This window comes from Hippocampus bargibanti, linkage group LG06, assembly GCF_051943395.1.
Source record: "Hippocampus bargibanti isolate YZ-2025 linkage group LG06, ASM5194339v1, whole genome shotgun sequence".
Classification (NCBI taxonomy): Eukaryota; Metazoa; Chordata; class Actinopteri; order Syngnathiformes; family Syngnathidae; genus Hippocampus; species Hippocampus bargibanti.
Window position 1 is genome coordinate 30,474,979 of NC_142739.1, and position 26,566 is coordinate 30,501,544.

Consider the following 26,566-nt stretch of genomic DNA (forward strand, 5'->3'; position numbering starts at 1 on the left):
CTCGCTATTATCCTCAATGTGGATTGGTTGTCACATAGCCACACCCACTGTGGCAAAAAAAAAGCACACTGGCTTGACGGAGCCCTCGCGCACTCCCGGTTGCGTTCGTTATTTGGAGGTTGGGAATCCAAACCCAGCCTCGTGTACGTGTGCATATGTGTGTATATATATATATGTGTGTGTGTGTATATATGTGTGTGTGTGTGTGTATATATATGTGTGTGTGCATGTATGTCTGTGACTGTAAAGTGTCCTTGAGAGCTTTGAAAGGCGCTTGGCGGGTGTGGCTGCCGCTGCTCACCCACAGAAAAACTGATCCTGTGACTATAAAGTGACCTTGAGATTTTTGAAAGGCGCTGATGTGTATATCTGCATGTATGTTTGTGTGTGTGTGCGTGTTATGGATTTCTGTGTATAATTTCACCCCAATGTTTTACACATTTTTTTCAATCTTGATTTGGAAATCCTTGTTCCTCATTGGTCATTTTTCCAGGAAGTTTTGGCCATTCCGAAGTGACAATGTGGAAGTTCCACAGTGCCCAAAACCTGAACTGTGATGCAATCGGCACGTTGACACTCCCCCCCCCTCAAACCCCTCAACCAATTGCCGTCATGTGGAATTCCGCTTCTCTCTACGGATACCCCCACCCCTTCCCTCCCGACCCCTGACCCCCCAACATCTTGTGTTTTTCTATGTATTTATTATTCCCACAGATTGACCTCCATGTGGGGTCGTTACAAGGTCACGGTCCAAAGGTTTGCCATGGGTGAAGTTTGCGCAATGGACGGACGGTCGGGGTCGACGGCCTCCTGGGCCAAGAGGAACACGGCGCCGGCGCCTGCTGAGGTGAGCCTGTCTGCCGCCCTTGCGGCAGCTTTTGTTTGGCCATCCGATCTCCTCCCGCTGATAAGCCGCCTGCCAGGAAAAACACGGGTGCAAATGGCCGACCCACAACACCCTTCATCCCAAATGTCATCACTCAAGGTAGGCTAAAAATAATAAGAATAATAATACATTTGATTTATAAGCGCTTTTCAAAACTCTCAAGGTCACTTTACAGTCACAGGATCAGTTTTTTCCATGGGTTAGCAGCGGCAGCCACACGCGCCAGCGTTCACTCAACCCGGAAGTAACTCAAATTGATAGAAAGCTAGCTAGCTAATAGATAGCTAGTCAGCTAAGAAAACCAGCTAGCCAGCTAATAGCTAGATAGCTCACAGATTGCTAGCTAGCTAATATGTTTCCTGACTCAAATAGCTAGCAAGCCATACAGCTAATAGATAGCTAGCCAGCTAAGAAAGCCAGCTAGCCATTAATAATAATAATAATAATAATAATACATTTCATTTAGAAGCGCCTTTCAAAACTCTCAAGGTCCATTTACAGTTATGGGGGGTGAGATAGCTAGCTATATAGCTAATAGATAGCTAATAATAATAATACATTTAATCTATAAGCGCCTTTCAAAACTCTCAAGGTGAATTTACAGTTACAGGTTAAGTTAGATAGCTAACTATAAAGCTAGCTAGCTAGCTATGTAGCTAATAAATAGCTCATAATAATAATACATTTAATCTATAAGCGCCTTTCAAGGGATATGTTAGACAGCTACATAGATACCTAGCTAGCAAGATAGATAGCTATAGGGCTAATAGATAGCTAGCTAGCCAGCCAGATAGCTTATAGATAGCAAATAAATAAACATAGGGGCAAATAAATCAATTCATGCATGCTTGACAATACGAGGACACTTTTTTAATTTTATTTTCTTAAGAAGCAGATATTTGATCGCGTTCGCCAGCCTGTATTCTTTATCCTCTGCATCGAATAGACATCTTTGTCCGTATTAATCGGGACTCAGGTGGGCAAGAAATCAGACGTATTTTGTAAATTGCGATCAACCTGCGGCGTTTGTTCAATCGACTTTTTGTTTTTGTGAAGATGATTTGATAGCACGCGATTCAAAGTTTGATGGAAAATATCGATTTTATGACGTGAGATAAGCCCACGTCACGCAAACAAATCAAAAAGGGATTATTTTATTTCCTCTTCTCGACGGCAGAGCGATAAACAAGCGATGGCTAATTAACCTCGCGGTGGAATAAAAGATGGAAGTGAAATGACAACAACAAAAAAACATAATAAATAAAGATAAAAAGCAGATTGAATCGACGACGTCCAAATTGTCATTGGGCCTTCAAAGGCGTTTGGAATTGCCCGAGGTGACTCAATTAGCCACGGCGGCGACCGCGCGCCGCTCTGTCTCGCTCGCCGATAACCTCGCCGACCGCCGTTGCGTCACTGTCAACAAAGCGCCACGCGAGCGTCATACTCCCAAACGTGTTGTTTTTTTTTCAGGTGTGGGTTCGCCCCCCCCCTAAACCTAGCACGCGCCATCTTGTGCTTTTCGGTCGCCGGAAACAATCGGCTCACGAGCGTGATGAGGTAACGACGCCGCCATGATGTTCCAGGACATCCTTCCTGGAAATGATCCCATGTTACGTCATGAATTTGGAGTTGAAAACTTCAAGTCCAAATACTGCAATTTTGGAGGACAATTGGAAACAACGATGACCAATGGCGGAGATATTTGTCATTGGCACTCAAATTCAGCGACCTGCAGAATATTGACTTTTAGGACGACATCAACATTGAACGCAGCGTAAGAAACCTTACACTCGCTTCTTTCATCAGAAAAAAAGAGTTAATTCCTAAATGATATGGCTTTAGATAGATAGATAGATGTACAGTAAAGTCTCGTTATATCAATATTCAAGGGAGTCCGAAAAAATATCGATATAACCGGGACTATCGATATATCCGATATCGATATAACGACACTTTACTGTAATTGTAATAATTTTGTTTTTGGGGTCGAGCACCAATCTATTTAGATTACCTACCAGCGTTGTAATTTATTATTATTTTGCTGTTACAGTGATATTATTTAATTATAATACCCTAGCACATTTATTATACATATAACAAGGTATATTTTGTGTAGTTTTAAGGCTTAGAAAATTAGAAAGTAGAAAATGATGTTTAATGGAGACCTGGGAACGGATTATTCTCATTTTAATGGCTTCCTATGGGAAATTAGTGTTTGGGATACACACTTTTCGCCTTACACACTCTGTCTGTGAACCAATTAAGTTCGGAAGCCAAGGTATCACTGTATTTGTAATTTTTTTCATAATCAGGTCAAAGGTCAACTGAAGCCAAACGATTTCAGGGCACAATCGACCAAGCAACCATTGACTTTCCATTCACACCAAAATTGAAACCCTGAACCTCAAAATCGTGAGGCGGACATGCTAACATGCTAAGATGCTAACCACTTGTACCCCCCCCCCTTTCCCGTCTACTTTCAGCTTTTCCTGTAGAAGCAAAGAGGTCAGAACTTCCCCATGTGGAGGTTAGATAACTCTTGCCGAGAAAGAGGCCAGTCAGGCCACCCGGTGGGGGGGCGGTGAGGCCACCTCCGACACCTCCCCATATGTATAAATAGCGGTCAGCGTGCACTCACAGCGGCACAGCGAGGCAGCAAGCGTCGTGCCATCATCAGCGGACAGTTGTGGTCGAGACTCCATGACAGAGACGACCGTCGGCTTCTTGAGGATTTTCTGCGCCGTTTAAAAAAAACAAACAAAACAAGAAAGCGAGCGACCTCGTCCCAAAATGAAGGCATTCAGCATTGCAGTTGCAGTGACACTCGTGCTCGCCTTTATTTGCGCCTCGGAGAGCTCGGCGCTCCCCTTCGACCAGGTATGACGATCCACTTTTTTAACCCGCCGTTCTTGACTGACGGATTTTTCCAGGAATGTCGAATATGCATAAAAACGTGGCGTGAACGCAGAGGGGGGGGGGGGGGAATCGTCCTTGTCTGTTCTCGTTTCACGAGTGCGTCATGAATGCGGCTCTCCAAAATTCCAGATGACAAAGCATCAAAAAAAGGCGTAAAAGCAGGTGTGTCCAAAGTGCGGCCCGGGGGCCAAATGCGGCGCATGGTCAATTGTCATTTGGCCCGCAGCTGAGGTCATAAAATCAATAATGACTGGCCTGCATGTTGGATGAAGACGTTGGGCATTAGCGTTGTTAGCTGAGTGTGCTAAGTGCTGCCATCTACAGGAACAGCAAATTAGAAAAAAGGGTCATTTGACTGAATGAGTACGCCAATTTTTCTTTTTATTTCACATTGAAAATGATTTCTAAATTTTGATTTTGACATTTTGGCGATTTTCACGACTTGGCAATTTTCACATTTTAAAAGAATTATCTAAAAAGGGGATTTTCTATTTCTTTTTTTTATTCTAAAATGGTTATTTTAAAAACTTTCTTAAATTGTCTAAAATTGTGATTTTCTACATTTTAAAACAATTTCTAAAATGACGATTTTCACATTTTGGCAATGCTCACATTTTTTTTTACATTTTACAAATTAAAGCAAATTTTTTACATTTCTAATTAAAAAAAATCTAAAATGGCGACTTTCCCCCAAAAAATTAAATTGTATAAAATGTTGATTTTTATACATTTTAAAACAATTTCTAAAATGGCGATTTTCACTTTTTGACAATTTTCACATTTTTAAAAATTGTATACAATTGTATACAACTTATTCTTAAATGGCAATTTTCCAAAGAAAATACATTGTATAAAATGGTGATTATACGTTTTAAAACATTTTCTAAAATGGCAATTTTAACATTTTGACAATTTTCACATTTAAAGAAAAAAAAATTATAAAACGACAATTTTCTAATTAAAAAAACAATTCTAAAATGGTGATTTTCAAAAAATATTACATTGTATAAAATGGTGATTTTTATACATTTTAAAACATTTTCTAAAATGGCGATTTGAAAATTTTTAAAAAAATTTATAAAATGGCAATTTTCTAATTAAAACAAAATTGGCGATTTTCAAAAATAAAATAATTTTCTAAAATGGCGAAAATCAACAAAATTACTTCTGTTCAAGTGTTACAAAAACGTGTTGAAAAAAAGTGACCTAAAAAGAAAATTAAATTTCAATTTTCAATGTCCATTCAATGTTATTTCAAAGTCAAGACCCGGGGGCCAAATCTGGCCCACCACATCATTTCATTCGGTCCGCAAAAGTGAATCAAACTTGGGAAATTCCATCATGCTTGCTAACGTTCAAACGAAAATGTCAAATTGTCCCAAATAAACCACAATAAGTCATTTGCTGACATTCCTCAATTTATTCGGGTTTTGTTTTTTCATGCTTGGGTGCCGATAAAGCGCTGGTCAGCGCTCTGGCAATTTTTTTCCCTTCCACGAGCAGGAAGCATTTCCCTTTTGTCCATGTTAGCGCTTTGTTACAGCTTCAGCTGTTGTTAAAGCGTTATAGCTCTGGCTGGCTAGCTAGATCGAGCTAGCCAGCTATCTATTCACTATCGAGCTGGCTGGCTATCTAGATAGGTATCTGTTGGCTATCGATTGAATAGCTAGCTAGATAGCTTTCTATCTGAGTTACTTCCATGTTGAGTGTATGCTGGCCCGTGTGACTGCCGCTGCCTACCCACAGAAAGGCGCTCATGAATGAAATTATTATTATTATTATTGAAAGCAATATGGATGTACAGTATGTATGTATGTATGTATGGCCACATCCAAGATGGCGACTCCTCGCAAGACTTTCACGCCCAACACTTCCAAAATGTTTTCTAACGGCCATATTGTTTATGTTGACAGGCGCAACCGCAAACGGAGGAGGCGAAAGGCGCTGCCGCTCCGGTTGCGGGACTACCGGACGTGGAACTTTGGACGCCGTATCACGCGCGACACAAGCGGCAAAGCAACCTGTCGCTGTGCCGCTGGTGCTGCAACTGTTGCCGTTCGTACAAGGGCTGCGGCTTCTGTTGCAAGTACTGAAAAGTCAAGAAGGAAGCCCCTCCCACCCAACATACGAGCACCCTAATTTATTCCTCACTGAGCTGGTTCCCAATTTTAATTTTGGTCACACGTGATCAACAAACCGGCGTCCAATGTGGCCTGGTGGTATTTATTGTCATTTTTGGAAGAGTCTCAACTGTTTAGTCAACTTTTTTTTATTTTTAATCCCAACTTGTATTGTGAATTGTTAAATAAATACATCCATTCGAATGGATTTGCTTCTTTATGTATATCCTTGAGAAGGTTTCTTCAGTCGTCATCTGTACTTCTTTGAAGGTGTCGGACGTTTCGCTTCTTATCCAAGAGGCTTCGTCAGAAAACTAACATTTGCTGGTAGTTTTGGCCCTATATATTTATCCCAGTGCCAGACACTGCTATGATAGGTCAGGTTGGGGGAGCAGAGGACTACTCCCTGCGGCTATACTCATTACTTCTATTGTCCTGCCTGAGTATAGGGTCTACGACTGGCCTGATTGCCCCATTTGCTCTAGTATCGACTCAAGCCGGAACAAAGCGCTAACATGGAAAAAAAGAGAAATGGTACCCCCTTGTGGAAAAGAAAAAAACATAGCCAGATGCCATGGCCAGCGCTTTATCGGCACCCAAGCATGAAAAAAAAGAAAAAAAAACGAACAAATTTGGGATTTTTTTTCTTTCGCTCTTTGGCTCAACTTTCTTTCATCGCATTAGCTTTTTTGTCTTTTCTCTTAACTTTATTCTTATTTTTTTCATCTCCTCATTTCTTTTTATGTATCTCGCTAACTCGCTATATATCTATCTATCGAGCTAGCTATCTGGCTAGCTACCTAGCTAGCTATTTGCTATCTATTAGATATCTAGCTGGATAGCTAGCCATCTAGCTGTCTGCCTATCTAAGCTATCTATTAGCTGTATAGCTATCTGGCTTTCTATCTATTAGCTAGCTAAACTTCCTATCTATTTGAGTTACTTCCGGGTTAAGTGAACACTGGCACGTGTGGCTGCCGCTGCTCACCCATAGAAAAACGTATCCTGTGACTGTAAAGTGACCTTGAGAATTTTGAAAGGCGCTTAGAAATAAAATGTATTATTATTATTATTATTATTATTATTATATTTTCATTTCCTGAATAAATTTGTGAATAGCAGTGAATGAGTTAAAAGCACTAAAATGGGAATAATAAAGTATAATGGCAAATTAGATCTACAAAAAAACCCACCAAACAGTCCAGATGTTTTATCGATCCAAAGCGGACGTATTGATTGACAGGTTCAAAGTTCAGCGCCACAACGGTTGAGCGAGCGCATGTCGCTAATGCAGCGCGGCTGCGTTTGAGCCACACGTTGTTGTGAAAGCGCTTCAATAAGTCACTCACATCACCCCAACCCCCTCCTTCACCCGCAGGGGAAGAAAATTTTCCACGTGTGGCACCGGAATGAAATGCGGGACGGACATTTTGCTGATGAAAGAACGCACAACAATGACATGGAACTGACTCTTGTGAACTGAAAAACATTGGCAGAAGTCTGACCAGCGCTTTATTAGCACCCAAGTAATTATTCCTCGCTATTTGCTATCTATTAGCTATGTGGCTAGCTATCCACTGTCTAGCTGACTGGCTATCTAACTGGCTGGCTGTCTAGCCAGATATCTGTTGGCTATCGATTGGCAAGCTAGCTAGCTTTCTATCTATTTCAGTTACTTCCAGGTTGAGTGAACGTTGGGGCGTGTGGCTGCCGCTGCTCACCCACAGAAAAAACTGATCCTGTGACTGAAAAGGGACCCTGAGAGTTTTGAAAGGCATTTATAAATGAAATGTATTATTATTATTATTATTATTATTATTATTATGATCAAGCATTTGTCCAATTAAGACCAGAAAAAAATACAAATAACTCAAATCTCGTAAGCTAAAAAAAATCAAAAACTATTCTTGTATAACAGAACCCGAGAACAAACCCAACGTCATTCCCGTTTCCAAGGAAACGACAACGGAATGGTCGCTCCGTGTCGATATTCGCCGGCGGACGACTTCCTGATGGTGTTGGACAAAAACTTTCTTGCCATTAGCGAGGACGACGGGCGCCATGGCGACTTAATGGGCCTTGACCGTCCGTCCGTCTCTCTCTTCTTTTTAGCACGCTAACCCGGTGGCACTTTCATTGCAGGGATCCGCACCAGCAACCCCCCAACTCGCCTCTCTTCATTTCACGCCCTTCACTTCGCCAAAAAAAGACAAAAATTGCTCATCTTCCCGCTTTTAAGCCACCCGAGTGTCCTTTTTGTCTCTTTTCTTTTGACAATGTCAATATTTAATTAAAAAAACATACAATATTCTTCAAAAGGTGTACAACTGACTATCTGTTAGCTATCTATTGGCTATCTACTAGGTAGTTGGCTAGCTTTCTATCTATTTGAGTTACTTCCGGGTTGAGTGAACGCTGGCGCGTGTGGCTGCCGCTGCTCACCCACGGAAAAACTCATCCTGTGACTGTAAAGTGACCTTGAGAGTTTTAAATTAGATAGCTAGCCACCTAGATAGCTATATAGCTAATAGAAAGCTAAATAGACCGAAAACCACCTAGCCAGTTAGTCGATATGAGTCGCAGCTGTAACTGCAGTCAAGATTGTATCATCATCAAACAGTTATGAAGGCTTTGGATTGATTCAGACATAGCACTACTGAAGGCCTAGCTGTCAAATTCATGGCTGGCTACGGTGCCCACCAGCAAAATAAAAAGGGGGAGGGGCTTGATTTGAAAGAAACCGGATTTGACAATGGCACCAATTTAAAAATGTGAACATGTGAATGATCAACTTCCTGTTTGAGCGATGGTGGGCGGGGCTTCCCGCAGCACACCTGCGACCAGTTGCAATCGGGAACTTTCAAGATGGCAGAATTTAGCTGTGATGCTCTTTGCTCGCCATTTTAATATGCAAAGGAGCTCTTTCTTCATTTATTATTTATTATTTTTACATTTTTGATTGATCGTGATGGATTGCTTCCCATGCGCCTGTCGTATTTTTGGCTCAGGTTTGTTGTATTTTATCTCCGTCCGTGTTTTTTTGTTTGATACGTTTGCCTTTGATTGTCGTTATTTTTGGAGCGTTTGTTTTATCCTCCCTGGCCTCACATCGACGACTTCTCTTTCTCCAATCCTTAACTTTCGTCAAATCTCTTTTTTTGGTAATCTTTATTCATATTTGCTACTTTCACATTGTGGGTGCGCTTGTTTTTAGTGTTCGAACACCCAATGGAGTCTTTTCATGGGACGTGATTGTCAAGCAGCCTTTTTTTCGCCCCCCCCTGACCTATCAAAATGCGTATGCTGACACTGTTAATTTCCCCTTTGACCTTTTACAGGCCCCGCCCCCGCATGTGCCTTCAACGGGCCAAACGTCGTCATTGCAACAGCTGGAGCACATTCAACAGGTGAGGGGGAGGGGCTTGCGGGGTGTTGGTGGGCGGGGTTAATGACCACGTGACTGGTCTCCAGACTCAGACTGGGAATTTGGATATTGTGGGTGGAGCTTCTCAACTATATGTTAATTCCTATTCCAGCGATTGCGCAATCATACCCTGTCCTTTCAAAATAAGACAAAAGAGGGCCACAAATGTTTTGTGAAATGGCAAAAAAAACACACCCGGCCGAGAAAGCATTCCGTGCGATCTTCACGTTAGCATCAGGTTGCTAAGTCGTGGTTAGGGTTAGCCTAATGCACAGGTGTCCAATTACCAATATGTTATTTAATGTATTAAAAATATTATTTAACATAAAAATATATTCTTCATATATAAAAAATTACAGTAATCATGATATGAAGAAAATATTAAAATAAATTGATAAAAGTACATTATGAGAATGTATTCCTAATTTTACAAGAAAGTTATTTTTGAATAATGGTGCAATCCGTCGGGTTCATGAAAATAATTCCACATTTCAGAATTCATGTTGCGCAATATTTAAAAATAGGTCTTTACAAGTAATCTAAAAAATATCTTCATGTTTTTTACGTTTTTTTCCCACTTTTTGTGTAATTTTTTTTCAACATAATACCACACCAACTGCTGGTGTCCAACTTGCGGCCCGGGGGCCAAATCTGGCCCGCTACATCATTTTATTCGGCCCACAAATGCAAATCAAATGTGTGAAATTTCATGATGCTTTCTAACGTCCGAACCAAGATTTCAAATTTTCACATGCAAACCACAATAACAGTCATTATTTTTTACATCAATCTTGAAAATTATTTTATTCATTGACTCCTTCACTGCCATTCACAAATGTTTCCGGGAATTGAAAATCTGACGTAGAGCGCCATTCTCCAATTTATTCGTTTTTTTTTTACTTACGAGGGTGACGATAAAGTGCTGGCCATGGCCTCTGGCAATGCTTTTTTCCCCTTCCCCTTTAATGACTCTAAAAATGGCATCCTGAATCTTTTTTCAACTATTTTTGAAGTAGAATATACATCCAAGTTGAATTTGTCTCTCTGTTGGCACAATAATAATAATGCTAATGAGCACATGCTAATCCCTTTCATTAGCATCTCTCGAGATCCTCAACAGGCCACAACCACCGCCCCGCCGCCGCAAAAAAAGAAAATAAAGGTCCCAAATGTGCATTGTGGCGTCTAAAGAAGGAGATAAAAGATGCTTTGAGTAGCGCAGTTCCGAGGCGGCGGAGGTGGCGGCCTCCATTGTTTAGGCAACACAAGCAATTTTCTCTGTCGCCGTGTCGTCTTTGTGCTCTTTAGACGACGCGTCCTGATAGGCACTGGATTAGCAAGCGCGCGAGCTTACATGCTACGGACACGTCGCCGCCGCCAACGTGTTTCTTTTGTCCTCACGTGGCAACATGATGTGCCGCCGTGTACCCTCAAAGAAGCTTTCGAACACCAGAATGTGATTTTGGCGCACCAAAAACATTCGTGTGATTCAATCGACCCCAACGCTGTTGCGTATATTTTACTTACAAATTGTTTGCAGCTAGTTTGGGGTTGCAGTCGCTTGCATTATTATTATTATTATTATTATTATTATTATTATTATTATTATAGTAGTAGTAGTAGTATCATTTGCTAATTCTTTGCTATCTATTCGCTTTGACTGGCTAGCTAGCTAGCTATCTAGCTGGCTGGCTAGCAAGCGATCTGGTTGGCTATCTAGCTAGCTATCTATTCACTATCTATCTGGCTGGCTATCTAGCTAGCTATCTGTTGGCTATCAATTGGCTACCTAGCTCGATAGCTTTCTATCTATTTGAATTATTTCCGGGTCGAGTGAACGCTGGCGCGTGTGGCTGCCGTTGCTCACCCACAGAAAAACAGACCCCGTGACTGTAAAGTGACCTTTTTCAGCCTGTCTTGCATGTTTTTTGGAACGTGGGAGGAAACCGGAATACCTGCATAAAACCCACATGGGCCCGGGTCTTGAACTCGCGACCTATGCACTGTCAAGTCAGCATGCTAACCACTCGACTAGCGGGCCGCCGATGCATGTTTCGTTCATTTGAAAAAGATGCTCAATACAGCTTCCATAATTCCTCATTGATCGACGAGCGGCTAAAGTACGTCGCGGCGAGCGTCGGCAATGCGTGCGACAGCACTCCCGGATAATAAGCAAGCCTCCAAGTTTCGCCCACGACAGAAAAGTTCTGCTTCTTCACGGCTCGTTTGCCAACAGATCGATGGCGCGCGTGCATGATAAATTGCGCCGGGACGCCTAGCGACGTGCTATCATTAAGATTTTTTTTTTTTTTTTTAATTAGTCGACCGGGGGGGGGGGGTGATGGGTGAGGGGGAGGGGCTTCCATCATCGCTACCCGCTGATTATTTGTGGGCCATCTTCTGGAAATTCAACCTGGAGGCAGATGAGGATTTTGATTTAAGTATTTATTTATTTTGGGCCAGTGAGCCATTTGTCGCGGCTTGGAATTGAAGCGGATTGACGTGGGACAGCAGATGGGAGACAATCTCTTTTCATCAATGGACGCTAAAACATCCTGTTTACATTCAAAATGACTTCTTTCTTCTTGGGCTTTTGTATTTGTTGGCCAAATTCTTTTGTCGGAGTTTGTGAAGCTACAAGACAAAAGGAATTGATGATGATAATAATAATAATAAGTATAACACAACTACAGGAAGGCAAACAGTTGAGTGTTGATCTTTGCAGAGGATAAAGAAAACGCACCTTTGACTACTGATATGATACTGTTTGTTGATACTGTTTTGAAACTGTACATGTTGTTCGAAGTGTGTGTGTGTATATATATATATATATATATATATATATATATACACATTTGTGTGTGTGTGCGTGTATGTGTGTATATGTAAATGTGTATGTATGTGTGTATATATATATATATATATATATACATATATATATGTATATGTGTGTATATACACATGTGTGTGTGTATGCGTGTAAATGTGTATGTATGTGTGTATATGTATGTATGTGTGTATATATATATGTGTATACATATGTGTATACACGTACGTGCATTTTTTTGCCTGAAATATAAGGAAGTAAGGCGTCCATTGTTTACTTTGGGCTTCGTCAGAAAGCGAGCCCACCTGAGCCCACCTGAATCCCCCTTCCCCGCCTCCCCTTGTGATGTGTTAGTACCGCAGCGCCCCTCGCTCGCCCATCAATCACACGGCATTAGCCCCCCTCTCCGGACCCGCGCACGCCCCCGATTGGCCAGTCGGGCTCCTCCTCTACCATCTCCAAGCCCCACCCCCTCACCCCCCCATTGGACGAGCCCCGCCGCTCGAGACGCCGATGCTCCCGGTAGCGCGCTTGCCCGCCTGGCTCTTCTGCGGGGGTTTTGAGGGGACGAGGCGCTGCATACCAACGCACACGAGGACTCGCCAGCCGCGTTCCGACACGCTAACTTTGGTCCACGGAGAATCCTCCAGGCGTCCCCCCTCCGCCCTACCGACTCCCTTTGTGGAATATTTTTTTCCTTGTTTCCATTTTTTTCCACCTTCCCTCTCGGCTGACGTTTTTCAAGGGTGATAAACCGCCAGCGGAGTCCCTGAAGACGCTGGACTCGTCACGCCATCACCTCGCGGAACGGAGCGCATCGGTGAAAAGGATGGCAACTCCCGTCATGGGCTGCCCTCTCCTGAGGAACGCCTTGCCCGCTTTCCTTCTGGTCCTCTTCTGCAAAGGTAACTTGATGCGTTTTTCCGCGCGGGTGTGTGCGTAATTCGTCCGCGAGGAACACGAAGACGGAGTGCGACGCGCGGCGCATGCTAAGATGTTTCCTCGGAACCGAAATAACAGAGCGTGGAGGGGCGTGCGGGGGGGGGGCGTTTTTGGCAACGTGACGGGAATGAGCGCCCATCTTGATGTGCGCCGTGTAGTCGTCAAGGTGGACTTGACGCCATCACCTCTGAATCAACAAGGTCAACCGGGACAAAGGGTGACGACGTGTGCTGATAAAAGTGGACGCTTGAGGTCAAAGTTGATGAAACGATTGGGGGTGAAGGGGAGCGTAGATGATGCCCCCTGCAGAGGATGTTATTCCCTAACCCTAAACCCTAAACTCTAAACCCTAACCCCTAACCACTAAACCCTAAACACATTAACCCTAACATCAATCTTAACCCTAACCCTAAGACTAAACCTTAGCCTTAAACCCTAATCCTAATCCTAATCCTAACCCTCACTTCCCAAACCTTAGCATTAACCCTAACATCAAGCTTAACCCTAACTGCTAACACTAAATCCTATTCCTAAACCCAAACCCTAAACCCTAACAAACTTTCCAAAAGATTCAAAAACTTTCCAAACCTTAGCATTGACCTTAACATCAACCTTAACCCGAACTACTAACACCAACCGCTATTCCTAAACCCTAACCCTAAACCCTAACCCCGAACCCTAATCCTCACCCTAATCCTAACAAACTTTCCAAAACTTTCTAACGTTCCAAATGATTCAAAAACTTTCCAAACCTTAGCATTAACCCTAAAATAAACCTTAATACTACCTGCTAACATGAACCCGTATTCCTAAACCCTAAACCCTTCTCCCATAACCCTAAACCCTAACCCTAAACCCTAACCCCGAACCCTAATCCGAACCCTAATCCTAACAAACTTTCCAAAACTTTCTAACGTTCCAAAAGATTCAAAAACTTTCCAAACCTTAGCATTAACCCTAAAATAAACCTTAATACTACCTGCTAACATGAACCCCTATTCCTAAACCCTTCTCCCATAACCCTAAACCCTAACCCTAAACCCTAACCCCGATTCAAAAACTTTCCAAACCTTAGCATTAACCCTAAAATAAACCTTAATACTACCTGCTAACATGAACCCCTATTCCTAAACCCTTCTCCCATAACCCTAACCCTAATCTCTAACCCCTAACCCTAAACTCTAAACCTAAACCCTAAAAAACTTTCCAAAACTTTCCAAAAGATTCAAAAACTTTCCAAACCTTAGCATTAACCTTAACATCAACCTTAACCCTAACCCCTAAACCCTAACCCCTATTCCTAAACCCTAAGCCAACGAAGGAAGCTGAATAGTTGGTCTTGTTTTGCAGTAAAAGGACCCGAAAGGGTCAACTAGTGGTTTCAATAGCTTTCAAATTGGTTTGATGGTGGTTACGTTTGGAGTTTTGCCGGCTTGTAATTCTCTTGATTCTGCAGCAGCTGTCACTCAAATGTGTTTCCGAAGTGGCCATCTGGCAAACAAAGCCCAAAAAATCCCTTTGGAATGCATTTGGGCAGCGTTTGTGTTCCGCACGTTCCTGCGACGGCGCATCGCGGTTGTCTAGCGCGCCGCGGCGAGTGTCTTGCGCATCCTGATTAGCGTCTCGCGTGTTTGAGCTCATTCCGGCGACTACTTATTGTATTATTCTGGCGATGCTCTTGTTCCAGAGGCATTCTTGGTACTGGCGAGTGTGTTCCGGTTGAGGTCCGGCACATTATGGGTGCCGTTGAGGTCGGACCAGTTGCGGTCAAGTCCAGTTTTGTGCTTGTTTTGATCGTGTGTCTAGCAGTGTCTGATGAGTACAAAATCACATTCTGATTGATGTTCGGGGCTAGCTTATTGCGCTAACGGTCTGTTACGTTGTAATAACTAGTGGATTTTAGCGACCGGAGTGCCTACCGTATTAAAAAGCGCCGTATCAGCACACTTGATATCTCAAAGGACAGTAATGCGCCTCGCCTGGACCGCTAGTTGGGACCAAATATTTTGAGTTTTTTTATACCTCAGTTTCCAACAGAAAATCGGTTTTCGACCAAATATTTCACGTTTTTTTATGCCTCGGTTTACAGTCAAAAATCAGTTTTTGACAAAATATTTTGAGTTTTTTTATGCCTCGGTTTACAACCGAAAATCTGTTTTTGACCAAAAACCACGTTTTTTTATGCCTGTGTTTACTACTGAAAATCGGTTTGCAACCAAATATTTTGTGTTTTTTATGCCTCGGTTTACAACTGAAAATCGGTTTTAGACCAAACTGAGCGCACCTGAATGCAGCACTCGACTCCCCTCCACTTCCTTGTATGTCATTTCGTGGTATCGCCTCTCATTGTGATTGACGCATTGGTCCGGTTGAATAAAGGTTTTTTTTTTTTAAATATTAAAAATCAGACATGTTTGGCTGAGATCTCCGCATATCGAACGTTGTCCTCATGTCGCCTTCCATTGTGAGCAGGGTTTGTTCATATTGTTCAATCACGATTAAAAAAAAGACATTGATGACATCGATTTTAATGGCAAATATTTCAGTTTGCGACCAGCTTTCTGGAACGGATTATGGTTGAAAACCCCAGTTTTGACTGTAACTGTCTACCATGTGCATCAAAAAATTCAATAAATAAAAGAACAATGCTAACATCAATGCAAAGTGCTTTAGCATCGCCTCCTAACATGCTTAGCGATCAATAAAGTTGAGAATCCATTAAAGGCCTTCTTCCATCCGATGGGGTGTCCCCACGTTTATTAGTTTTGCAAGACGTAGTCGGCACGCTGAGTAATTATCCTCACGCCCCCGCCACGCAATCCGACTTGACGCGCGCGCCGCTAAAAACGGCACGCAAACAACACACCTGCCGCAATTAGTTCCACCTCCGCCCGCTGGGAAATCAGCCATATAAATAAATTACCCTGACCCTTAATAACAGTAATTGATGCGTCGGTGCAATAAGACGGCGGGGGTTAACAACCTGCAGTAGGGACCCCCGCCTCTTGGGGGCAGGAGTGAGTGGGAGGGGCTGCCGTCATGCGCTTGAAACTATGGCATCAGTCATGCTTGACGGCGAGCAGACGGATGGCGCTGCAGGATGCTTGAAAATATCACCCACTCGGTGGGCGTGGCTGCACATATATACACAAACACACACACACACACAGACGCATGCACAATTTTGGCGGTCGTACTTTTTTTTTGATTTTTTTTTTTTTATGTAGATAATCGCCATTTCATATATTTACGAAATCAGCATTTTGAAAATCGCAATGTCATTTTTTTTTGAAATTTCAAAAATCAGCATTTTTTAAAATTATTTTTTTGGGAGGGAAACATTTTTACATTTTAGAATGTAAAAAAAAAATTATCGCTGTTTTAGATTTTTTTTTAAATGTAGAAAATCGCCATTTTAGAAAATGTTACAAAATGTTGAAAATTGCCATTTTAGAAACATTTTTAAAATGTGAAAATTGGCATTTTAGAATAAAAAAAATAGAAAAGCACCATTTTGGAAAATTAAAAAAAATCGCTATTTTAGAACATTTTGAACAAACTCAGTCCAATGACTATTTCTGATTTGCTGTTCACAATTGAGCCTGTAGATGGCAACACTTAGCACGCAGAGCTAACAGCTTTTCAGCTTTCTTTTTTTTTTAGCGTCACGGTTGGAGGTTGAGCCCGCCTCCAGTGTGCATTTTAGAAAATTGTAGATCATCACCATTTTAGACTTGTTTAACAATTTTGAAAATCACCATTTTAGATTTTTTTATTTGAAAATTTTGCAATTTCAAAAATTCTTAAAACAAATTGAAAATCTGTATTTTAGAATTTTTTTTAAATACCCTTTTATAAAATTGTTAAACATTTTGAAAATCACCATTTGATAATTTTTTTAAATGGAAAATTTTGCAATGTCATTTTTTTAAAAAAAATTGAAAATCTGAATTGACAAAAATGTAGATAATCACCAATTTAGACTTTTTTTAAACAATTTTGAAAAACACCATTTTATAAAAGTGTTAAACATTTTTAAAATCACCATTTTCCAATTAAAAAAAAAAAAGGAAATTTCGCAATTTCAAAAATTGAAAATTGAAAATCTGTATTTTAGAAAAATTATTTTGGAAAATTAAAAAAAAAGGAAATTCACCATTTTAGAAATGTTTTTAATTTAGAAAATCGGCTTTTGTAGAAAATCTTTTAAAATGTAGATAATCGCCATTTCATATACTGTATATTTAAACAGTGTACAAAATCGCAATTCTTGAAAAATGTTAGAAATTTTGAAAATCGCAATTTTTAATTTTTGTTTTTGCAATTATAAAATTGGAAATTTTAGAATGCTTAAAAAATGTTGAAAATCACTATTTTAGAATTATTTTTTTTAATGTAGAATATCGCCATTTTAGAAACTGTTACAAAATATCAAAAATTGCAATTTTAGAAACATTTTTAAAATGTTTTTGGAATAAAAAAAAATTGAAAAACAACATTTTGGAAAAAAAAAAAAAAATGAAAATTGAGCCTGTAGATGGCAGCACTTAGCATACAGAGCTAACAGCTCTTCAGCCTTCATTTTTTTAGCGCGCCACCATTCCCAGTCAAGAGCAGAAAGGGTTGGAGATTAAGCCCGCCTCCAAGTGTGCTCAACATGCCACTACGACACCCCCCATAGCGCCACCCCGCTTCCTCCCACCCCCCCGGGTGTTGCTTTTCAGTCCCATTTCTTTGGCTTTCTATGCTGCAGTGCTTCAGACATCTGCTGATTCCCGTCTCCTTTGGGAAGGAGGGCTGTAAAAAAAATACAAAATAAAAATCCTGCCGCGTTTTGACCTAAAATTCAAATCCACGGGGAGCCTTGATGGAAAAAAAAAATGATAAGAAAGCTCATTTATCACGTTGACAGTTTGACAAGGCGATGTGGCGTGGCGTGGCTGTCCTGGCACGCCTTTCCGAAGCCAATGTGGCCATCGGGCGACATTTCTCCATTTTCAAGCGCTGATTGCGATGAAATGAGTCGGCATGTTACTCAAAGAAAACAAGTCGGCACATTTTTTTTATTTGGATCAGGAAAATGGAATGCTTTCACGTCTTATGAATATTGAGCCAAGACTTTTCGTCGCCCCTGATCAGCGATCATTGTTTTTTTTTGGCCCTTGGTGTCTACATTTTTTTTAACCATATTCTATTTTTTTCCCAAAATGGCGATTTTTTTTTTTTTTACATTTTAAAACAAATTCTTAAGTGGCTGGTGATTTTCTACATCTTTATAGTCTAAAATGGCGATTTTGTATTGTTGAACTGCTTAATACATTGCGTTAGCCGTTGATGTCATGTAGCGCTAGCACATTCTGGCTATCAGCTTTTAGATAAATGTCTCTCGCTAATGGCTCAAATTAGGGGAAAATGCTTAAGAGTTAGCCAACAAGGCTAAAACCGGAATTCTTTTAGCCTTGTTTGCTAACTCTTTAGCACGTTTGGCTAATTTTCCGGCCACCAATAACTCTGCAATAAAAAACTTATGTGACGTTAGCGTCCTTCCCGCCCAGCGCGCCGACCGACAGGCACGGTTGAGTCGGCGCGAAAAGTACACGGCGCCACGTCCCGCATCTTTTCCTCGCCGTTAGCGTCATAAACGACCGTGGAAGCCGTCACTCGTTTGCTGTTCTAATTACCGTTGTAGTATAGCGAGTGCGGCGTAATGGAACGCCAAGGACCGTTATGACGGCTAAATTGCTAATAGCTCGTCTTGCGCCGCTAAAAAAAACAACAACAAAAAAGCCTGAATGCGAAATCAATTTGAAGCCTAGCGTGTAGCATCTAAACATGTCAGCGCCGCTATGAATAGCTCTCATCCAATCGCAATTATGAAAGGCCAGGCGGCCATGATACTCCGCTAACACCTTTTTTTTGTTGTCGATGACGGCGAGAGGAAAGCAATGGAGATCCTCGGGGAGCCGCCGGGGATGAGGGTCCCGCTTCCCTCGCTGTACTCATTACCAGCCGACACGGAAGTCGCCGGCAAAATCAATGGCGGAGGCTTAGGTGCTAATGCGGGCCGTGCCGTCGCTTTTGTGTTCTGGGGCGGCGTTTTTCCATCTTTTATCTCAGAGTGAGCCTCTTTGCACTTGTGAGTGCTGCCGCGATGACTCACTTTGTTTTAGTTGGCCTGTGAAAGCCAGAGTGCTTATTGACTAGCGCGCGATGCTAACTGTCGAATTCAATGTGGGCGCCGGCTAGCATAATGCGGGATCTCGAAAGGATTACGCTCATTCTTCAAGATCGGGAGTGTCCAAACATTTTGGCGAATTTGGTGTGTTAAAAATGGAAGAGGGCGGGGGGGGGGGGTTACCTTGGCGGACATTTTGTATTCAACATTGGCGGACATTTTGTACACACATAACAGTAATTTATTGAGCCATTCTGTGTTTCACATTTGCTGACTTATTGCTAACTGGCTGGCTAGCTAGCTATCTGGCCGGCTATCTATTAGTTATATAGCTAGCTGTCCAGCCGGCTATCTATTAGCTATCTATTAGCTAGCTAGCGTTCTATGTATTTGTGTTACTTCTGGGTTGTGTGAAAGCTGGCGCGTATGGCTGCCGCTTCTCACCCACAGAAAAACTGGTCCTGTGACTGAAAAGTGACCTTGAGAGTTTTGAAAGGCGCTTAGAAATGTATTATTATTATTATTATTATTATTATTATCACATATTACATATATATATATATATATGGCCGAAACTACCAGTAAGACTTTAGTTCTCTGAAGAAGCCTCTTGGATAACGTCAGACACCTTCAAAGAAGTCCAGATGACGGCTGAAGAAACCTTTTCATCGATGGACCGCATACACAGACGTATATGATAATTTTTTTTTTTAGCTTTAGCATTAGTTCATCTTGTATTTTATGACATGGCAGCCCCAACAATAATCTTCTGACATTGTTTTTATTTTTTGTCAGTCCCGCACTCCTTATCGCCGAGTACCCTCAACAGCTAACAGGAAATCGGGGAAAAAAACGTGCATGGGATTCTTACAGGCGCGATGGTGAAGTGTCAAAGAGTGCCTGAGCCTCTTCATAGCATGTTTGCTCGTTAGCGAGGCATACGGCGTCTGGCTTCTGCTCCGCCCTTTTGCTCTCCATCCATCAAACGGCGAGGCGTCCGTTCCCTTAGCGCGCTCTAATTGTCTCGCGCGGAAAAGACCAAATAGTTTTGTGGAAGCCATTTTGAAAAGGAATGGACTCGACCGTGCGCGGAATGCTACAAACAATTAGCCGAATGGACAAGAAAAGTCAACAAAAATGCGCCGGACAGTTTCCGGAATGCAAAAATGTGTTCCAGAATGTTGGACACGTGATCCTCAATCATCAATCCATTCACATTTTCCAGAAAGAGAAAGATGTATATTGGTTTTTTTTTTTTTATTTTACAACCAAGTATTTATGTACTGATCAGGAATATACATCGAGGACCCGCACCATCACTGGTTCCCCAAAATAAAGAAATACTTAAAGGACAACCGACGTCTCCAGACAAGTTGTGTCCACCATTTGTAAAATGGCTTCAAATGACTTCTACTTAGCGTATTTTAATAAGATTTCACCGCATATAGCTAGATTTTAAGTTTTAAGACTCGTGCTGAATATTCAGGAAGTCTTGTTTTTGAGTTGGTGACAAATCCGTACGTGACGTCACTAAAGGAACGCCCCCTGACCGAAATTGTTTGGTTTGCTGTATTGTTTGGTCTGAAAACCTTGTGTTGCACCCAAAAGCCGCCAGAAGAGGGTGTCCAAGCTCCATATAAGGAATTTATCAGCCTGTGGAAACGGAGGTGGCCACAGGAGGTCGCCATTTTGTGCCCCCCCCAATGTTGCCTCAAAATGGCACGGAATAAATTATTTCATCGATTGCAAACATGCATGCTTTCCTCTTCAGAACTATTTGAATCATATTCATAACTGGAGGTGTAACAAGAAAGCATATTCCCCGAATCTGAAGCCATTGTTTTGATTCTCCAGCAATGCAAGACGTATTGGCGTGACGTCACGAATTGTGGGCGGGGCTTTCTGGCCACTTCCGGTTTCAAATTGAAGTACTTTTAAGACACCTTAAGTCATTTTTCTTGGTGTTTTGCATTTGACTCAAAATATCAGCCTGCGTGTTTTGGCTATTTTAGATGCTATAAAACGTTTTTCTGATGTCAGTTAAGAAACAAAAAAGTGACGTCTGTTGTCCTTTAAATAATAAATCCGTATATCCATATTTTGTTCATGTTTCACTCCTGTCGAGTTGAGTGAAGTGCGCACGTGAACTGCGTGGGTTGCGTAACTTCTGAGAAGAAGGTTAAGAACGTCTGCTCCAGATCATTCCGGGAACTTGGCAGCGAGCGCCGCAGCCTCCTAGCATGTTTGCTATGCGGCGCTCGTTAAAGCGCCGTCGCCACCCGCTCGCAATTACGCCGCCGTCTTCCCCTTCGCGCTCACAACGACGAGCGTGCGCAACACAATTACTCTTCCCCCTTTCCTTCCTTCTTTCTGGGTGACGTCTCTCTTGGCTTTGCCAGAAGCTGTTGAAATATGTATCGATCTGTTTTCACGGCCTTTTTTTTCTTCATTTTCCCCGATGCCTCGCTGGAGTCAAGGCGGATTGAAAAAAAATGACATTAGCACGTGTTGCGCTAGCTACTCCCCCCCCCCCCCCACTCCCCATCCATACTGTGAAGACAAGAGATGTCAAGCGGGTTTTTGTCATTGTCACCCACAAAATGTTGAGTTTTAGAACGACATAAAATGCATTCAATGCAGCATAAGAAACCTTAGACTCTCTTTTTTTAATTAAAAAAAAAGTTAATTCCTAAATGATATGGATCTGGAGTCATTTGATCTTGAAATGAGGGCGGCTGTCCAAAATACAATGCAATACATCCATATTGGTTTATACACAATTTAATAACAGCTGAAGCTGGAACAAAGCGCTAACATGGAAAAAAAAGGAAAATACTGCCCCCTTGTGGAAGAGAAAAAACATAGCCAGAGGTCTGGCCAGCGCTTTATCGGCATCCTAGCATGAAAAACCAAAACCGGAACAAATCCGGGAATGGCGCTCTACGTCATATTTCATATTTTCCATATTTCTGGCTAGTTAGATGTATAGAGGGATAGTTTATCTCGCATAGCTAGATAGCTAGTTAGCAAGATATTAGCATATTTGACAATAAAGCTGACTTTGACTTGAAGATTGCTTATCTCCATAGCTAGCTACTTAGTAAGACAGTTTATCTCATTAGCTATCTTATCTCGGTTATTTGCAAATTTCCCAAATGTGGCACGAATAAAGGTTTTCTGATTTCTGATTTCTGTAAATGATGATTTTGGGATTGTTGTCAAATTCATGATTCATCTACACTAACGCGGCTATGAATTTTGTTTCTTTTTCTGTAAGCTTTAGCATTATGTCAGCTTTTATTTTATGACTATTTTTTTTATTCCCTGTCAATGGAGTGGACACATTTTTGCACAAAATGAGTGATTTCAAACAAAGCAAAACAAAACACTCACCTCACATCCAGATTGTGAAACGATTGCGCTAGCTTGCGCGAGTTGTTTTAATTGGCTTTGAGAGCAAACTCGCGCCGTGCTATTGTTTGGCTCGCTTTTCGCTAATTAGATCCCGGGTCGGATAGCGCGGGAAAAAAACCCACACATCGCTCTTTCCAGTGATTTCAATTCTATTAGCGCTTTGACGCCAATCGCTACAAGTACAAAAAAAGCATCAGTTTGCACGCTGGATACGTTTTAGCGATGACGCTAAATAAAAGGCTTTAGCCCGGCGTCCTAGCAAAGCAACGCAAAGCGGCGCGGCGTCCGCCCCGCCCTCATCCGGGAGGATGCGTCCGTATGACCTTTTATTGGGCCTTCAGCGCCGTTGAGGAATAATGAAGGTGTCAGCTCGGGGCAATTAGCTGCTTAATGTCAGGGAAAAGCTACGCTAGTACGCCCTCTTTTCGCTGACGGTTCAATAATGTACGTCGCAAGGCCCAAAAAAACACGATTGACTTTGAATTTGGTTATGTAAAGTACGATGGCGCGCGAAGGTCTTCGGGACGTAACTTGTCGTGGATTAGCCTTTGCAAAAGGTCCAGAAACACGAGAATAACTTTTGTGCTATTAGCATGAACATTTGCACCGCGCAGTGGAGCATTTGTAACTTTAGCAGCGTTGATTTTACAAGACAGGAACATTAGCAGCGGTAAAATTAGCGGCAATTAAGATGAGTGCCATTGTCACATGTTTAGCCCCAATTAGCTAAATGAACAATAGAAGCTTTAGCGCCAACATTAGCCGCACCGGTTCATTGCAAAAGGACCAGAAACACGAGAATAACTTTTGTGCTATTAGCATGAACATTTGCACCCAGCAGAGTAGCATTTGTAAATTTAGCGTTGATTTTAAGACACAGGAATATTAGCAGCTGTAAAATTAGCCGCAATTCAAATGAGTATCATTTTCACATTTTTAGCCTTGATTAGCTCAACGGACAGTAGAAGCTTTAGCAGCAAGGACACTATTTGCTATCCATTTACTATCTAGTTTCTATCTATTAGCTAGCTACCTGGCTCGCTATCTATTTGCTATCCATTTTCTATCTAGCTAGCTACATAGCTGGCTATCCATTTGCTCTCCATTTGCTATCTATTAGCTGTCTGGCTAGGTAGCTATGTAGCTGGCTATTTATTAGCTTTATGACTGTCTAGCTGGCTATCTATTCGCTATCTCCGAAAATCTTATCCTACGACTGTAAAGTGACCTTGAGAGTTTTGAAAGGCGCTTATAAATGAAATGGATTATTAATAATAATAATAATAATAATATCTGTTAGCTAGCTAGCTAGCCTTCTATCTATTTGAGTTACTTCCAGGTTGAGTGAACGTTGGCGCATGTGGCTGCTGCTGCTCACCCGCAGAAAATCCGATCCTGTAACTGTAAAGTGACCTTGAGGGTTTTGAAAGGTTCTTGTAAATGAAATGTATTATTATTATTATTATTATTATTATATAATACATTTCATTACAAAGCTAGCTAGCTAATAATTAGACAATAAATAGCCAGCTAGACAGCTAGCTATATAACTAATAGATAGCTAGCTAGCCAGACAGTTAGCTATAAGTCAACAAAGGTGAAACACAGAATGTTGTGTATGTACAAACTCGGAATAACTCGAGAAAAAAAAAACTCGCTAGCTAGTTAATAGATAGCCAACAGATAGCCAGCCGGCTAATAACTAGCTAATAGATAGCCAGCCAACTAAATGCGGGTTGTCAGATGAGCGAGGAGGCGGTGTGGGCGCCACCCCTGCATTGTTTACCTCATCGAGCTGGCCGACGGCCATTTTAACTCGCCACCCCCCACCCCCACTTTCCCTCCTCCCGCCTGTGACAAGCATAATCACAATTGATCTGTATTCCGATGGGAGGTTTGGGGGGTGGGGGGGGGGGGGGTCGTAGGGGGGCGCGGCTCAATCAGACGTGACAAATGCGGGTAGACAATGCAGGTGTTTTCTTCATCAGGCCGACGGCGGCCATCTTGGCTTCAATCCATCACAATCAGGACGTATCGACGCACGCGACGGACTTTCCATGAAAGCTTCTTTTGCCACCTCTTTTCTTATCGCCGTCCAAGATAAAAGTTTGACCCCCCCCCCCCCTCACTTCACAAAAATAGAAAAGCCATTTTGTCGGCGCCATTGATTTGACACTGCCGATGATTGGAGTTATTTTATTGAGCGACAAGGTTGGTTTGAAAATGTCACCTTTGCTCTACAGTCCATTATTGACACTCCGGACCAATAGGGGGCGACGTGTTTATCCGCACTTTCCAACTCACTGTAACGAAAACTTGGCGGTCCGCCATTGTGGCTTTAATCTCATACCATTCCAAATGATTCTAATATTTATAATATGATAATATAATTATAATTAATATTATATTAAATACTAATTATAATACGGTATAAGAAATTATAATATAATAAAAGAAGATAATCAATAGATAAATAAATAAATACGTAGATACACAAATACATAAATCAATAAACAAATAAATACACGAATAAATGAATAAGCAAGCGAATACATGTATAAATAGATACATACATAAATACAGAGGTACATAATTACACAAATACATAAATGCATAAAAAACACAAATACATAATTACACAAATCAAGAAACAAATAAACGAATGAATAAGCTAGCAAATAAATAAATACATAAATAAATACAAAAATACATCAATGCATGAATACACAAATACATAAATACACAAATCAAAGAAATAAACACACAAACAAATCATTCAATCAATAAAATAATCCATCAATCAATAAAATCAATCAAATTAACAAATGAATGTATAAATACATAAATGAATGAACAAATACATTCATAAATAAATACAAAGATATGTAAATACAAAAATGCATACATAAATAAATGAATAAATAAATAAATAAATAAATACAAAAATACATCAATGCATGAATACACAAATACATAAATACACAAATCAATAAGCAAATAAACACACAAACAAATCATTCAATCAATCAAACAATCAATCAATCAATAAAATTAACAAATGAACAAATGAATGAATGAATAAATACATGTATAAATGAACAAATACATTCATAAATAAATACAAAGATACATAAATACAAAAATGCATATTAAATAAATAACTACATAAATAAATAAATAAATACATGATGATTCTCATTAAAACTTCTTGACAGTCAGCCATTTTGAGCAAATATTTATTTTGCATATTTGCTAATTTGCTTATTCGCTTATGTACTTATTGACTTCTTTACTTCTTTACTTATGAAAGAAGGTCTAATCAGCAAATGGAAAAAAATTGGTGCGGATTTGTGGCATGGCCGTGCCAGCCGAAGATGGCGTCGGCAAGCGCGCGCCATACGGCGGAAGGGCGCCGCCTGCGCCGCCAAGCGCCACTTGCTTGGTTTATTTATTAGCTGTGCCATATTGATTTCACGCCTGCGCTCCCTCACCCGCGATAATCCATTCTCCTCCGCCGCGACAAGGAATCAATCAATACAAGAGATGAACAAGTGATCGAGTCCATATTTGACTTTTGCGCAATTCCAAACGCTCGGGGGGTTGGATCACCGCTCGCCTTTTGGGTGACGTCATCAGCCTCCGGTAGCAAATCCAGCACCTTGCGGTCATTGAGTGTCGTCAAAAACGTTAGCGCCTCACTCGTTGATGCTAACGTAAAAAAAAAACACAAAAACATGTTACTGTTTGCTACCAAAAAATAGCAAGTAGCTAATGTTAATGTCATTAGCTAATTATCTGGTTGTATGTTTTGTTAAGTCTGTTGATTACTACTTTTTGCTACCAAAAAATAGCAAGTAGC

The 26,566-nt window shown here is 41.2% G+C and overlaps 2 protein-coding genes across 2 annotated transcripts in view; both read left to right on the top strand.

The window, feature by feature from the left end:
• The first annotated feature begins 3,527 nt into the window (after positions 1-3,527).
• hamp (hepcidin antimicrobial peptide) lies at positions 3,528-6,145 on the top strand. The gene is made up of 2 exons (XM_088998828.1): positions 3,528-3,766; positions 5,719-6,145. Exons 1-2 carry the CDS (start codon positions 3,680-3,682, stop codon positions 5,896-5,898), a joined length of 267 nt encoding a protein of 88 aa, XP_088854954.1. The 5' UTR covers positions 3,528-3,679; the 3' UTR covers positions 5,899-6,145.
• Positions 6,146-12,676: 6,531 nt separating this feature from the next.
• The window catches only part of iglon5 (IgLON family member 5), a 76,960-nt gene continuing 63,070 nt past the window's right edge, over positions 12,677-26,566 (top strand). The window contains exon 1 of the mRNA XM_088999527.1: positions 12,677-13,081. Coding sequence (XP_088855653.1) covers positions 13,006-13,081 — 76 coding nt within the window. The 5' untranslated portion in view covers positions 12,677-13,005. The remainder of the gene's footprint in view (positions 13,082-26,566) is intronic.

Coding starts and splice junctions, on each gene's coding strand:
- hamp (XM_088998828.1), top strand. CDS start 3,680: ATGAAGGCATTCAGCATTGCAGTTGCAGTGACACTCGTGCTCGCCTTT. Junction 3,767..5,718: donor CGGCGCTCCCCTTCGACCAG/GTATGACGATCC, acceptor TTATGTTGACAG/GCGCAACCGCAAACGGAGGA.